The following is a 14316-nucleotide window of genomic DNA, read 5'->3' on the forward strand; positions in this document are numbered from 1 at the left end:
TCCCTCTCTGTCTTCCCCTCCTCTCTTCATTTCTGTCTGTCCTATCCAACAACAATGACAACAAGAATAAGTACAACAATAAAACAAGGGCAACAAAAAGTTCCAGGTTCAATCCCCAGCACCACCATAAGTCAGAGCTGAGCAGTGCTCTGGTCTCTGTCTCTATGAGTATCTCTCAAAAATTACCTTAAAAAGATACTATGACAATGCAGGAATTTGTGCATTAGCTGGCCTTCCTGCAGGCTTCTTACAGGGTGCAGAGAGTAGTGCTGATGTCCTTGCAGAGAGTTTTCCCTAGACAGCACCCTCATACCGCCTCACCCTTGACTGAGTGTCTCATGATCTCAACTCAGATTTTAGACTCAGGTTGGTTGGAAGGACCTGATAGTTAGGTGGAAAATTCACTTTTCCTATCAGTGCCCCACAGCGCCCAGCTCTCCCTGGTAGAGCACTGAGTGCTGTGCCTTCACTGCACCCAGGGTGTCAAGAGATAGATACTAAGGTGCCGGGATAGCCTGAGGGTGCTTCTTCCTGAGCAAGTGCTCTCTGGGTTGGAGCCAACCTAGGCTGCTGTGTGGGAGAGGGATCAGAAACTCGTGCCAGGCAGGAGAGAGACTCTGGGATTCTGGGAGCTGGAAGGCAATCCCATGTGTGTTTAATCAGAAGAGCAGCTGTATTTATACTCGCCAAGTAGGGTGGAAGCAGGGTGGAGTACAAACTAGTGGTGGAAAACAGGGTGTGGCTAGGAGAGTGGGCGGAGCCAAAAGAGTTCGAACCAGTTCTTCTATCGTTTGCCCTTCTTCCATAGCCAGTCAACAGCGTCAGGTTGAGCCTGATGTAAAGATTCGAGACCTCCTTTGAATCTGGAGAGGTGGTGAGATTAAACCAGTGCCCTGCAGGCAGGGCGGTTCTTAGATAACCATGGTTATGTAAATAGACTGCAGCCTTAAGTAGGGTGAAGCTGTGTGTACCTCCCAACACTAAGGAATCCTTTCCCATTTTTCTTTATTCTCATCAATAGCTTTTAAGTTTTTGGCTATTAAGTGCAGTTGCATTTTGCTTGTATTCCCTTTATCCTAAATTTAGCAGCAAATCCAATAGGAGAAATGTCTCAGGATCAGGCTGGAGAAGCAAAAACAGTTCCACACCTTCAGCTGAAGGACATGGCAAGGTGATAACTGTTCACTAATTTGTAGTGGCATACAGAAATGTGGATTCCCAGCTAGGGATCAGAATTTATTTTTTGGGTTAATTATTTTCCCCCTCTGTGTGTCCTCATTCACAGGTGGAAGTAGTGGTTCTGTAGATTCTCTTTGCAGGGGGAGTTGGGGACTTTGTGTCATTGGAGTGAAAATGGCAAGAAATCATTGGAGATTTGTTCTCTCTTTTAACACTGTCCCTGAGGTTGTCAACACTCTATAAATGCGATTGTCTGAAGCACTAACAAAAATTTTGTTAAGATGTCTGTCCATGGGCCTCATGATAAAACTACAAAATCACAATTCCTAAATTAATAGGTAAAACAGCAAGACTACAATTTTTGAATTTAATGATTTTGAATTAATAGGTAAGATTCAATTAATCCTTAATACTCAGTGGTTTCTGTGGTCACTAGGACTTGAAAAGTAATGCTTGTTTTGCTTATTTATTTTACTACTGCTCAGCTCTGGCTTGTGGTGGTGTGAGGATTGAAGCTGGGACTTTGGAGCTTCAGGCAAAGAGCCTCTGCATAGCCATTGTGCTAGTTACCCCCATTTCATTTTTTGATTATTATTTTTTACCAAAGTACAGTTAAGTTCTGGCTTATGGTGGTGTGGGGGACTGAACCTCGGATTTGAGCCTCAGGCACAAGATTCTCTTTCCATAACCATGATGCTATTTAAAAAAAGAGACAGGAAATAATCTTTTTTTTTTAATTTTATTTATTTATTTATTTTATTTAAGAAAGGATTAATTAACAAAACCATAGGGTAGGAGGGGTACAACTCCACACAATTCCCACCGCCCAAGCTCCATATCCCACCCCCTCCCCCGATAGCTTTCCCATTCTCTATCCCTCTGGGAGCATGGACCCAGGGTCATTGAGGGTTGCAGAAGGTAGAAGGTCTGGCTTCTGTAATTGCTTCCTCGCTGAACATGGGCGTTGACTGGTCGGTCCATACTCCCAGTATGCCTCTCTCTTTCCCTAGTAGGATGGGTCTCTGGGGAAGCTGAGCTCCAGGACACATTGGTGGGGTCTTCAATCCAGGGAAGTCTGGCCGGCATCCTGATGAGAAAATAATCTTTTTATTATTATTTTATTCTTTTTGTTGCCCTTGTTGCTTTTTTATTGTTGTAGTTATTATTGATGTCATTGTTGTTGGATAGGTCAGAGAGAAATGGAGAGGGGGAAGGCAGAGGGGGAGAGAAAGACACCTGCAAACCTGCTTAACCGCCTGTGAAGTGACTCCCCTGCAGGTGGGGAGCCGGGGGCTCAAACCGGGATCCTTCCACTGGTCCTTGTGCTTAGCGCCACCTGCGCTTAACCCGCTGCACTACCACCCAACTCCCAGGAAATAATCTTTACATGTCACTCAGCCTAGACTTCCCTTTAAGATTAGATATGAAATTTTCAGAAAAATCATCAATCACTTTATTATGTTTTTCCCAATGAGGTCATTCTAGATTGTCTTGTCAATAATTTGACAGTGTTTTGAAAATTACATTATTTCAGGCCTACTCTCACCTTCACAGGGTTAGTATGAGACAACAAACCCACCACCATTGTTCTTGCCACACAGAAACACCATTGTTCTCACAAACTTGAAGTGGCAGCTTACTTTCATTTTTTTGTAAGTGCATTTGATTTGGTCACCTCTATTCTATATTCAACAGGACCATCTGGTGCTGTCTTCATTGTACTTACTTCACCTAGTGCTCCAGGTAGTGCCAATAAGTACAAATTCTACAGATGAGGAAGTATAAGGAGAGTTAACATTTAAGTGTAAGAACAATGACTGTGGGCACTGTAATTTTTTCAGATATTTTTATTAAATTGCATTGGTTTAAAACATGCTTTTTTTTTTTTTCCCAGAGAAGTTCTCAGCTCTGGTTTGTGGTGGTGTGAGGGACAGAACCTGGAACTTTGAAGCCTCAGGTATGGAAGTTTATTTGCATAACTATTATACTATCTCCCCCACCCTCTTTTTTTTAATTGCCATGAGAGTAATTGCCCCCATAGTACCTATCCACTGCACCTGGCATCTTTTTTTTTTTTTTTTTCTTGATTCTCCTCCTGTGAGAACTATGGGGGTTATCAGGTAGAGGACAAGAAAACTGGTGCAGAGTGTGGTGATTTATAAACATGTGTGCATGTGAAATTATAACCCCTAAAATATTTTTCTTTCTTTTCTTTTTTTAGATTTAATTTATTTATGAGGAAGATAAGAGAGAAAGAACCAGATATACCTCTGGCACATGTGCTGCCAGGGATCAAACTTGGGACCTCATGCTTGCGAGTCCAAAGCTTTTATACTGGGCCACCTCCCAGACCACAATATACCCCCAGAACCTTATACTTTTGGGAAATACTATTAAATCACTAATAAAGAAAGTAAAATGGAACTAACTACACAGAGACAAGCTATTTGTGGACATCATAAAATTATCTAAAAGGTATAATGCAGGAGAATAATGTGATTATATCAATTATCAGAGGTTGCCTTTTGTTAATGACTGCAAGTCAAAGGTTCTTTCATTGGGTGTCTGCATTATACTCACTTTGTCTCAGAAAGATCTGGACAACAGAAGTCACTTAGTATCATTGTATCAAGCTGTCATCTTGGCTCCATCCACTCCACCCCCTTTCCCATGTCACTGTTTAATACAGATTTAGTTGAGGCTTCAATTAAATACGAAAACTAATAGATATTTTACTAGATTTTTTAACCTTTTTAAAATATATTTTATTTATTTTCCCTTTTTTTTTTTGTCCTTGTTTTTTATTGTACTTGTAGTTATTGATGCCATCATTGTTAGATAGAATAGAGAGAAATGGAGAGAGTAGGGGAAGACGGGGGGTTAGGGGGGAGAAAGATACACACCTGTAGACCTGCTTCACCACCTGTAAAGCGATTCCCCTGCAATGGGGAGCCAAGGGCTCAAACCAGGATCCTTAGGCTGGTCCCTGAGCTTCGCGCCACATGCGCTTAACCCACTACGCTTTCTCCCGACTCCTGTTTTACTAGATTTTTGTGAATGCTTTTGTTGAAGAAAAATTAAAAGGTTATAAAGACATGCCAGTAAAAATTGTGGGCTCTCTAATGATCCTAATAGGCAGGATAACTCACTAAGTGTTTCCATAACCTCTTCTGTTTATATTGAACAGCTAGGGTATTGTACCTTTTATTCATTACAGTATCTTCCATCTAGGGGCCACACTGTCCAGTGAAGAGGCTGTGCTGCTAGGTTCAAACAGAGTCTCAAGCTATTGCTGTGATTTATGTTTCATATTCTGGCCTGAAAGACATTCAGGAAAAGCAGAAGAAATGGCAGTTTCTTTGGTAAGTGACTTGCCCCACAACAGATTCTGTTTCTTTTTCCTCTTGAAAAAGTTGTATTTTAATTGATACATGTTTAATTTACTGTTTCTGTTTTGCCCATCATATTTCTTTCTGTATCTCTGTCTCTTTTTCTCTTTTTCCGTCAGGGCATTGCTCATCCCTGGCTTATGGTGGGTCACGGAATAGAACCTGGAACCTGAGAGCCTCAGGCAGAGAATTTGTTATCTCCCCTACACTTGTATTTCTCTTTTCAGTTACTCTTTTTTTATTATTAAACATTTATTTATAAAGTGGAAATACTGAGAAGACCATAGGATAAAAGGGTTACAATTCTATACAATTCCCACCACCAGAATGCCATATCCCAGTCCCTTCTCTCATAGCTTTTCTATATTCTTTATCTTCTGGGAGTATGAACTCAGGGTCTTTATGGGGTACAGAAGGTGAAAGGTCTGGCTTCTGTAATTGCTTCCCTACTGAACATGGTCATTGACAGGTCAATCCATACTCCCAGCCTGTCTTACTCTTTTCCCTAGTGGGGCAGGGCTCTGGGGAAGCAGGACCCTGTTACTTAAAAAAAATTTTAAATATATTTTAGTGAGAGAGAGAGAGACTGATCAGAGTACTGTTCTACTCTGGCTTATGTTGATGCTGGGGATTGAAAGCCTCAAGTATGGAAGTATTTTGCATAACCACTATGCTATCTCTGCAGCCACTTACTCTTTCTTATAACTTAATTTTCTAGTTAGTATCACTGGGACTCAGTGTCACCATTCTTGAATGTCATGTTATGTTATATATGTATATATGGGGAGAAATAGATACAAGAAATGGGGGTGGTGGTGGTAAAGCACATAAAATTGTGAGACTTCCCTCTACAGTTGTTGGAGAGATGACTCTTGAATCCATCTGAGTTCTGACAGGTGATCATTTGTGGTCTCCACTTGGTATGCTACCAGAAAGACCTTGTGAAAGAGCCAGACATGACTCTAGTATATGTGCTGCCAGGGATTGAACTCAAGACCTCATACTTGAGAGTCCAGCACCACCTCCTGGCCCACATAATTCGTGTTCTAAAGTGCAACTTTGTCTTACCTAGATATTTAGTTTCAAGCCCTGACAACACATATAGATATGAGAAGGGAAATTTCATGGGTGATACTCTGGTGTCTTTTCTTTTTTTGGTCTTTTTCTTTTCTTTTCTGTACTGTTTCTTTAAGAAAGGAGACATTAACAAAATCATAGGATGTGGGGGGGGTTTACAATTCCACACAATTCCTGCCAACCAAATTTCCATATCCCATCCCCTCCCCACTAGCTTTCCCATTCTCTATCCCTGTGGCAGCATGGACCCAGGGTCACTGTAGGTTGCAGAAGTTGGAAGGTCTGCTTCTGTAATTGCTTCCCCGCTGACCATGAGTGTTGACTGGTTGTTCCATACTGCCTCTCTCTTTACCTAGTAGGGTGGGTCTCTGGGGAAGCTGAGCTCTAAGACGCATTGGTGGGGTCTTCAGTCCAGGGAAGCCTGGCCGGCATCTTGATGACATCTGGAACCTGGTGAATGAAAAGAGAGTTAACACACGAAGCCAAACAGATTGTTGAGTAATCATGGACCCCAAGCTTGGAATAGTGCAGAGGAAGTGTTAGGGAGGTACTCACTGCAAACTCTAGTGTACTTCTGCTTTCAGGTACATATTTTGCAGTAGTTTATGGATACGTGTGAACATATGCTCTCTCTCACAGAAACTGGTGTATATCTAGGTTATGGGACTTTGTTAGAAAGTGAACCACCTGAGATGGAATTAGAGTATAGTATGAAAAGAAAGGTCTCACCCGAGTAATGAAGCTGAAGGGTTGTCATTCCACACGTGAAGTCTTTGGACACAGTCTGAAGTGAAGCATGTTGAGGTGGCAATCATTGCGTTGGTTTTTTATTCTCTTTTGTTGCCCTTGTTTTTTTATTGTTGTTGTAGTTATTGTTGTTATTGATGTCATTGTTGGATAGTACAGAGAGAAATGAAGATAGTAGGGGAAGAAAGACTCCCGAGATGTTTCATTTCTAACAAACTTATCATCATCATATGTTTTCACTTTTTTTTTTTCCCTCCTCCAGAGTTATTGCTGGGCTCGGTGCCTGCACCATGAATCCATCGCTCCTGGAGGCCTTCCCCCCCCCCCCCTTTTGTTGCCCTTGTTGTAGCTTCATTGTGGCTATCATTATTGCCCTTGTTGACGCAATTCATTGTTGGATAGGACAGAGAAATGGAGAGAGGAGGGGAAGACAGAAGGGGAGAGAAAGACCTTCACCGCCTGTGAAGCGACTCCCCTGCAGGTGGGGAGCCAGGGGCTCGAACCGGGATCCTTACGCCGGTCCCTGCGCTTTGCGCCACATGCGCTTAACCCACTGTGCCACCGCCTGACCCCCATGTTTTCACTTTTTACTCACCTTTTTTATCACTGTGGCCTCATTACGAATTCATTACACCCAGTGGCCATTTTCTTATTTATATTTTTGAGTTTATATAGGTGAAGAGAATTCATAAAGAGAGAAAGTGAAGGAGAGCTATCTGTGTGTGTGTGTGTCATATGAAATTGTTATTCATATATAATAACTGAAATTAATGTTTATTTCCGTTTAATGAGAAGAACTGATGGTAGAAGACACTCCAACTTTGAGCTCCAAGTCCCCAGGGGATGTAGGTTTAATTCCAGTTACCTTCTGCTTTACTCTCCCTATTAAATTCTCTTTACCTGTATAAAATTTACATTATAAATAAGGAAGATGTCTAAAACTGCTCCACACTTGTGAAGAGTGCCCCGTCCCACCCCAACCCCCTCCCATATGTGAGAACTAGGATGTATAGAATCTGGGTCCTTTTATATGGCAATGTGAGCACCCTATCAGTTGTGCTTCCACACAGCCCTAAGGTTTTATCATTTACTAATTACACAACTATAGAGGGGGAAGAGTGAGGATAGGGATATCTCTCTGCCACATGAGATTCCAGGGATTGTACTTAAGGCCTCATGAAAGACAGTCCAATGTTCTAATCAATGTACCAACTTCTAGAGCATGTTTAAGAGGTATTTGATTTTCAAGTCACCAAAGACGTGTTTCATCTGCAGATGAGACAGTGCTTCACAGGCTTCCTAATGTAGACACTGAATGGCTAATCTGCTGTCACTCGCATTTTCTCACATGAACACATTGCACATATTTTAGGGCTCAGTGACCTATGAAGATGTAACTGTGGTATTCACTCAAGAGGAGTGGGCACTATTAAATCCTTCAGAGAAGAAACTCTACAGAGATGTGATGTGTGAAAACTTGAGGAACTTTCTTTCAATAGGTAACTCTAATCGCCTTAATCTTTCAACTAGAAGACAAATCACTTTGTGTTCACCAATGTATAAATGGAGACAGTGTTAAGTGAGCAGGGTTTGATTGCAACTCATGATGGATCACAAATTCAATCTTGTGGTCCAGAAGGTGGCACAGTGGGTAAAGCATTGTATTCTGGACCTTGAGGTCCTGAGTTTGATCCTTGGCAGCACATGCACTCCTCTGGTAATAAATAAATAAATAAATAAGAAAGAATATTTAATCTGTATAATTTCTTTCTTTTTTAAAAAAATAATTTATTTTTTCATGCAAAAAATAGGAGGAGAGAAAAAAACAGCCTTCACTCTGGTACATGTGCTGCCAGGGATCGAACTTGGGACCTCATGCTTAAGAGTCTAGTGCCTTAGCCACTGTGCCACTTCCCAGGCCATTATTTGTATAATTTCTAATACTTTATTTATTTTGTAATTTTAGAAAAAATACAAGAACATTCCACCAAAGAGCTGCATAACTTGCATGGGAGTAAACAAAGGTGAGAGTTACATTTACAACGAAATGTGATATACCACCCAGCAAGCAGCTGTGTTTTCAAATATTTTATCTCTGTAATTTACTGAGATCTGGTGCCTGCATGGTTTCACTGTAGTAGATTTATGTTTTGTTTTGTTTTATTAAATTATTTTTAGTCATTTATCCCCTTTTGTTGCCTTTGTTTTATTGTTGTAGTTATTGATGTAGTTGTTGAATAGGACAGAGAGAAATGGAGAGATGATGGGGAGAGAAAGACAGACACCTGCAGATCTGCTTCACCACTTGTAAAGCGATTTCCCTGCATGTGGAAGCCTGGGGACTCAAACCCGGATCATTAGGCTGGTACTTGTGCTTTGTGCCACCTTTGCTTAACCCCTTAACCCGCTGTGCTACTGCCTGACTCCCAACTTTTGGGTTCTTAATTGTGTGCTCTCTACTGACGTAATGATTGCAGAGCAGCTCTTTTAATACAATTTATTAAGAAAATAATATTTATAACGAAAACAAAATTTATACTCACTGCCACAGATAGATTAATTTTTCAATAAGCTTATCAAAGATACTTCATTGCTAGTTTATAGAATAGTTGTGCACGTGACTCAAATATGATGTATGTGACATACATGACTGAGTTTCCCATCTGAGTCACTGGCAACAGAAGTAATATAATGATGTTCTAAATTACCTGTCTTTTCTCTACTTTATAAGAAAGTCTTCCACACATGTAACAAGGAAATGGAAGTTTTTCCTTTTGTTGCCCTTGTTGTTTTTTATTGTTGTTGTACTTATTGTTGTTGTTACTGATGTCGTTGTTAGATAGGACAGAGAGAAATGGAGAGAGGAGGGGAAGACAGGGACAGAGAAAGATAGACACCTGCAGACCTACTTCACCACCTGTGAAGTGACTCCCCTAGAGGTGGGGAGGCAGGGTCTTGAACTGAGAACCTTGCACTTCGCACCAAGTGTGCTTAACCTCCTGTGCTACTGCCAGACTCCCATGAATTTTTTTTTTAAGATTTTAAAAAATTTATTCATTAATGAGAAATATAGGAGAGAAAGAACCAGACATCACTCTGGTATATGTGCTGTCGGGGATTGAACTCAGGATCTCTTGCTTGAGAGTCTAGTGCTTTAGCCATTGCGCCACCTCCCAGACCACGAATATCTATATATTTTTATAATACTTAGATGTAGTCCTTCTAAAAAAGATCAGTACTTTCATTGAAAAATTTAACACAAAGTCAAAATGTGCTATTAACAAATAGTATTTCAAACTTTAACTTAAATACTGATTCCTCTGAAATCTACAAATAGTAGTTCAATTAATATATTCAAAATACATGTAAAGATTTCATGAGTGGTGGCATAATATACTTATATGAAAATATCTAGTTTTTGCCAATTTGAAAATATATAGACTCTGCTTTCCCCATTTAATAGTCTGGGCCCCTTTGTCAAAGACTACATGTCCATAGGTGTGGGGCCTCATTTCTTGGCTCTCAATTCTATTTCACTGGTCAGTCTGCCTGTTCATGTTCCAGTACCAAGCAGTTTTGATGACAGTGGCTCTATAATACAGTTTGAGATCTGGGAGTGTGATGCCTCCGGTTCTGTTCTTTTTTCTCAAGATTTTTTTGGCAATTCTAGGTCTTTTCTGGTTCCAGATAAACATTTGTAACATTTTTTCTATTCTCCTAAAAAATGTGCTTGGGATCTTGATACCATTAAATTTGTAGATGGCTCTGGGTAATATATTCATTTTGATGATGTTAATTCTTCCAACCCATGAACATGGAATATCTTTCCATTTCTTTCTGTCTTTTTCAATTTCTTTGAGTAGTGACTCATAATTTTCAGTATACAAGTCTTTTACTTCTTTTGTTAGATTTACTCCTAGATATTTTATTGTTTTTGTTGCTATAGAAAAAGGAACTGATTTCTGGATTTCAATTTCTTCTAACTTAGTGTTTGCATAGAGGAATGCCACTGACTTTTGAATGTTAATTTTATAGCCTGATGCCTTACTGTATTGCCTGACAATTTCCAAAAGCTTCTTGCTGGATTCCTAAGGTTTTTCCATGTATAATATCATGTCATCTGCAAATAAGGAGAATTTGACTTCTTCTATTTCAATCTGTATCCCTTGAATTCCTTGCTTCTGCCTGATTGCTATGGCAAGAACTTCCAACACTATGTTGAATAGTAATGGTGATAGTGGGCAGCCCTGTCTAGTACCTGATCTGAGGGGAAATGCTTCCAGTTTTTCACCATTGAGTATGATGTTGGCTGTAGGTTTGCTATATATAGACTCCACTATCATCAGGAATTTTCCATCTATTCCCATTTTTTGTAGTGTTTTGATCATAAAGGGATGTTGTATTTTGTCAAAGGCTTTCTCTGCATCTATTGATATGACCATGTGGTTTTTGGTCTTGCTTTTGTTGATGTGGTGGACACATTGACTGATTTACGTATATTAAACCAACCTTGCATGCCTGGGATAAACCCCACTTGGTCATGATGAACAATCTTTTTGATATACTGCTGTATCCGGTTGGCTAGAATTTTGTTCAATATTTTTGCATCTATGTTCATCAGAGATATTGGTCTGTAGTTTTCTTTTTTGGTTGTGTCCCTGTCTGCTTTTGGTATCAGGGTGATGTTGGCTTCATAGAAGCTGGCAGGGAGAATTCCAGTGTCTTCGGTCTTCTGGAAGACTTTTAAAAGTAGAGGTATTAGTTCTTCTTTGAAGGTTTTGTAGAATTCATTTGTAAAACCATCTGGTCCAGGACTTTTATTTTTGGGGAGATTTTTGATAACTGTTTCAATTTCATTAGCTGTGATGGGCCTGTTCATGTTATCCACTTCCTCTTTAATTAGCTTTGGAAGTTGGTAGGTATCTAGGAAATCATTCATTTCTTCCAGGTTCTCTAGCTTGGTGGCATATAGTTGTTCATAGAACCCTCGCATGATATGTTGAATTTCTGTGGTGTCTGTTGTGATATCTCCTCTTTCATTTACTATCCGATTTATTTTATTTATTTTACTTTCGTTGATCTTTTGTATGGTTTTCCTATTCTCAATGTTATTTATTTCTGCCCTAACTTTAGTCATTTCTGTCCTTCTGGTTGCTTTAGTGTTCCTTTGTTGTTCTTCTTCTAGGTCTTTAAGATGTGCAATCAGGCTGTTTATTTGTGCTTTTTCTTGTTTCCTAATGTGTGCTTGTATAGCTATGAACTTCCCTCTTAGGACTGCTTTAGCTGTGTCCCAAATATTTTGATAGCTTGTGTCTTCATTTTCATTGAACTCTCGAAACACTTTGATTTCTTCCTTGATTTCCTCTTTGACCCAGAAGTTGTTAAGAAGTGTACTGTTGAGCTTCCACATTTTGGCACCGTAACTAATCTTTTGTTGATTGTTAAGTGTTAGTTTATTTCCACTGTGGTCTGAGAAGATGCTTGGGATGATTTCATTGCTCTTGAATTGGCTGATGCTGTCTTTGTGGCCTAACATATGATCTATCCTTGAGAATGACCCATGTGGATTTGAGTAAAATGTGTATTCCTGTTTCTTGGGATGAATGACTCTGAAAATGTTCAATAGTTCTAGTTTATCTATTTCTTCATTTAGCTGCCTTATGTCTTTATTGATTTTTCTGCCTGGATGATCTGTCAAGTTGAGAGAGTGGGTTGTTGAAGTCCCCTACTATGATTGTGTTACTGTTAATATATTGCTGTAGCTCTTTCCGGTGCGCCGCTATGTTCCATCGCTGGGGAGCCAGAGACGACCCGAACTGCCCCTGCGGCTACAGACAGACTATGAGCCACATAGTCAACGACTGCCACCTCTCCAGATTCAAAGGAGGTCTCGAAACTTTACATCAGGCTCAACCTGACGCTGTTGACTGGCTACAGAAGAAAAGCAAATGCTAGAAGAAGCTCTTTCAATAGAATTTTGATGTATTTAGATGGCTTCTCAGTGGGTGCATAGATGTTAATAAGTGTTAAGTCCTCTTGATTGACTGATCCTCTGAACATTAAGTAGTGTCCATTCCTATGTTTTTTAATCTTATCTATTTTAAAGTCTATCATGTCAGATATGAGAATAGCTGCTCCTGCTTTTTTTTGTGGGCCATCGGCTTGTATGATAGTTTTCCATCCTTTCACTTTAAGTCTGTGTTTGTCTTGTTGAGTTAGGTGAGTTTCTTGTAGACAGCATATTGTTGGGTTGTGTTTTCTGATCCATCTTCCTACTCTGTGTCTTTTAATAAGTGAATTCAGGCCATTGACATTTATTGATATCAAAGATTGAAGATATTTGAACGACATTCTTGTAGAGTTTTAGACTGTTTGGATATATGTCCTATTTGTGGTGGTCTGGTTGTTTATAGGAGACCTTTCAGAATTTCTTTCAAGGCAGGCTTGGTGATGGTTGCTTCCTTCAACTGTTGCTTGTCTGAGAAGGTTTTGATGCCTCCATCTAGTCTGAATGACAGTCTAGCAGGATATAGTATTCTTGGCTGAAAGCCTTTCTCATTGAGCACTCGATAGATATCTTGCCATTCTCTTCTGGCCAGTAGTGTTTGTATGGAGAAGTCTGTTGCTAATCTTATAGGTTTTCCTTTGATGTCATCCCATAGGACTCTTGTTTTCAGCGTCTCTTAATCTCTTTTTGAGATCTCTTACTTTTTTAGTTGTCTCTATTTCATCCTCAGTCTTGCTAATTTTGTCTTCAGCCTCATAGATTCTATTCTCTCTGCCCTCTACTGTTTTTTGGAGTTTATCTTTTTTGTTGCCCGGCTCTGATACTGTTTTAGCTTGTTCAGCTAGTTGCATTCTTACCTCAGAGATTTCAGCTTTCAGCTCTCTAATAACCATGAGATAATTAGTATTTTCTTCCATGTTCTCATTTGTTGTTCCTGCATTTCTGATTACAATTTTTTCAAATTCTTTACTCACTCCTGTTATTATTTCCTTAGCTAATGTTTGGATGTTGAACTCGTTGTTTTGTGCTTCACCCTCTGGAGGACTTTTAGCAGGACTCTTGTCCTGGTTCGATTCTCCAATATTTCTTCTTGTTGTTTTAACCATTTTATATATTATGTTATGAGTTCCCTTTATCAGTACTTTTCAAATTATTGATCACTATTGCCTGCATTGACTTGTGTCTAAGAAAGTTAATTAAAGGGTTCACAGTGGTGGAAGTTAACAGTTGTTTCAATCCTAGAGTTGGAGCTCAGCGGTTTAAAAGCCTCTTTTTTTTCTTCCGTGTAGGCTATAGGAGCCTGAGGGCTTTTAAACTATTAATAGGCATCTTAGCTTAATCACTGACTCCTGACCAAGAGATAAAGCAGGGTGTGGCAGAGATAATCCAGTGGTTATTCAAAGAGACTTTCACAGCCCCTCAGCTATGCCACCGAGGTCTGGGTCTTCTCCTGAGTTTCACAGTTAGATCTCTGTCCCCTGGTTTCCCTCCCTGCTACTGCTCCAGACTCTGAGGGTAGTAGCAATGGAGACTCAGAGTTGCATTTGGTGAGTCTCTGGGTAGTCCTCTCCTCCCTTAAGCTCTCCCCTTGTTGGTGGAGCAGACTGGAGGTGGTGTCTCCACTCATAAATTGCTGAACTGTTAGCAGTCACTTAATCTCTCCTTTGGCTCCTCTGTCCTCTCTGTCACAAGCCACATAAGCTTTTACTCACCGGTGATTTACTGGGTTCCTGTGGTCATTCTAGTCCTGTCTTGTTTTGGTCCCGTTTGGACTCCTTTAGTATTCATAGCTGATCCGGGAAAGGAGAGACAACGCTTACTTTTTTTTTTTTTTAACTTTTATTTGGGAAAACTAAGAACATTCACATTTTAGCATGAGAGAAAGAGACTGAGAGCCAGCATCCTGTTTGTAATTTT

General features: G+C 40.0%; 3 protein-coding genes across 3 annotated transcripts in view; all 3 read left to right on the forward strand.

Moving 5' to 3' along the window:
- The window catches only part of LOC103125919 (zinc finger protein 14-like), a 241505-nt gene that overhangs the window by 202143 nt on the left and 25046 nt on the right, over positions 1-14316 (forward strand). The window lies entirely within an intron of this gene.
- The window catches only part of LOC103127679 (zinc finger protein 709-like), a 471063-nt gene continuing 459567 nt past the window's right edge, over positions 2821-14316 (forward strand). The window contains exon 1 of the mRNA XM_060206414.1: positions 2821-3136. The gene's annotated coding sequence lies outside the window, so the exon portion shown is untranslated. The remainder of the gene's footprint in view (positions 3137-14316) is intronic.
- LOC107523550 (zinc finger protein 709-like) overlaps positions 7689-14316 on the forward strand; it is a 596771-nt gene continuing 590143 nt past the window's right edge. The window contains exon 1 of the mRNA XM_060206430.1: positions 7689-7891. Coding sequence (XP_060062413.1) covers positions 7858-7891 — 34 coding nt within the window. The 5' untranslated portion in view covers positions 7689-7857. The remainder of the gene's footprint in view (positions 7892-14316) is intronic.

Source organism: Erinaceus europaeus, chromosome 13 (assembly GCF_950295315.1).
Source record: "Erinaceus europaeus chromosome 13, mEriEur2.1, whole genome shotgun sequence".
Taxonomy (NCBI): domain Eukaryota; kingdom Metazoa; phylum Chordata; class Mammalia; order Eulipotyphla; family Erinaceidae; genus Erinaceus; species Erinaceus europaeus.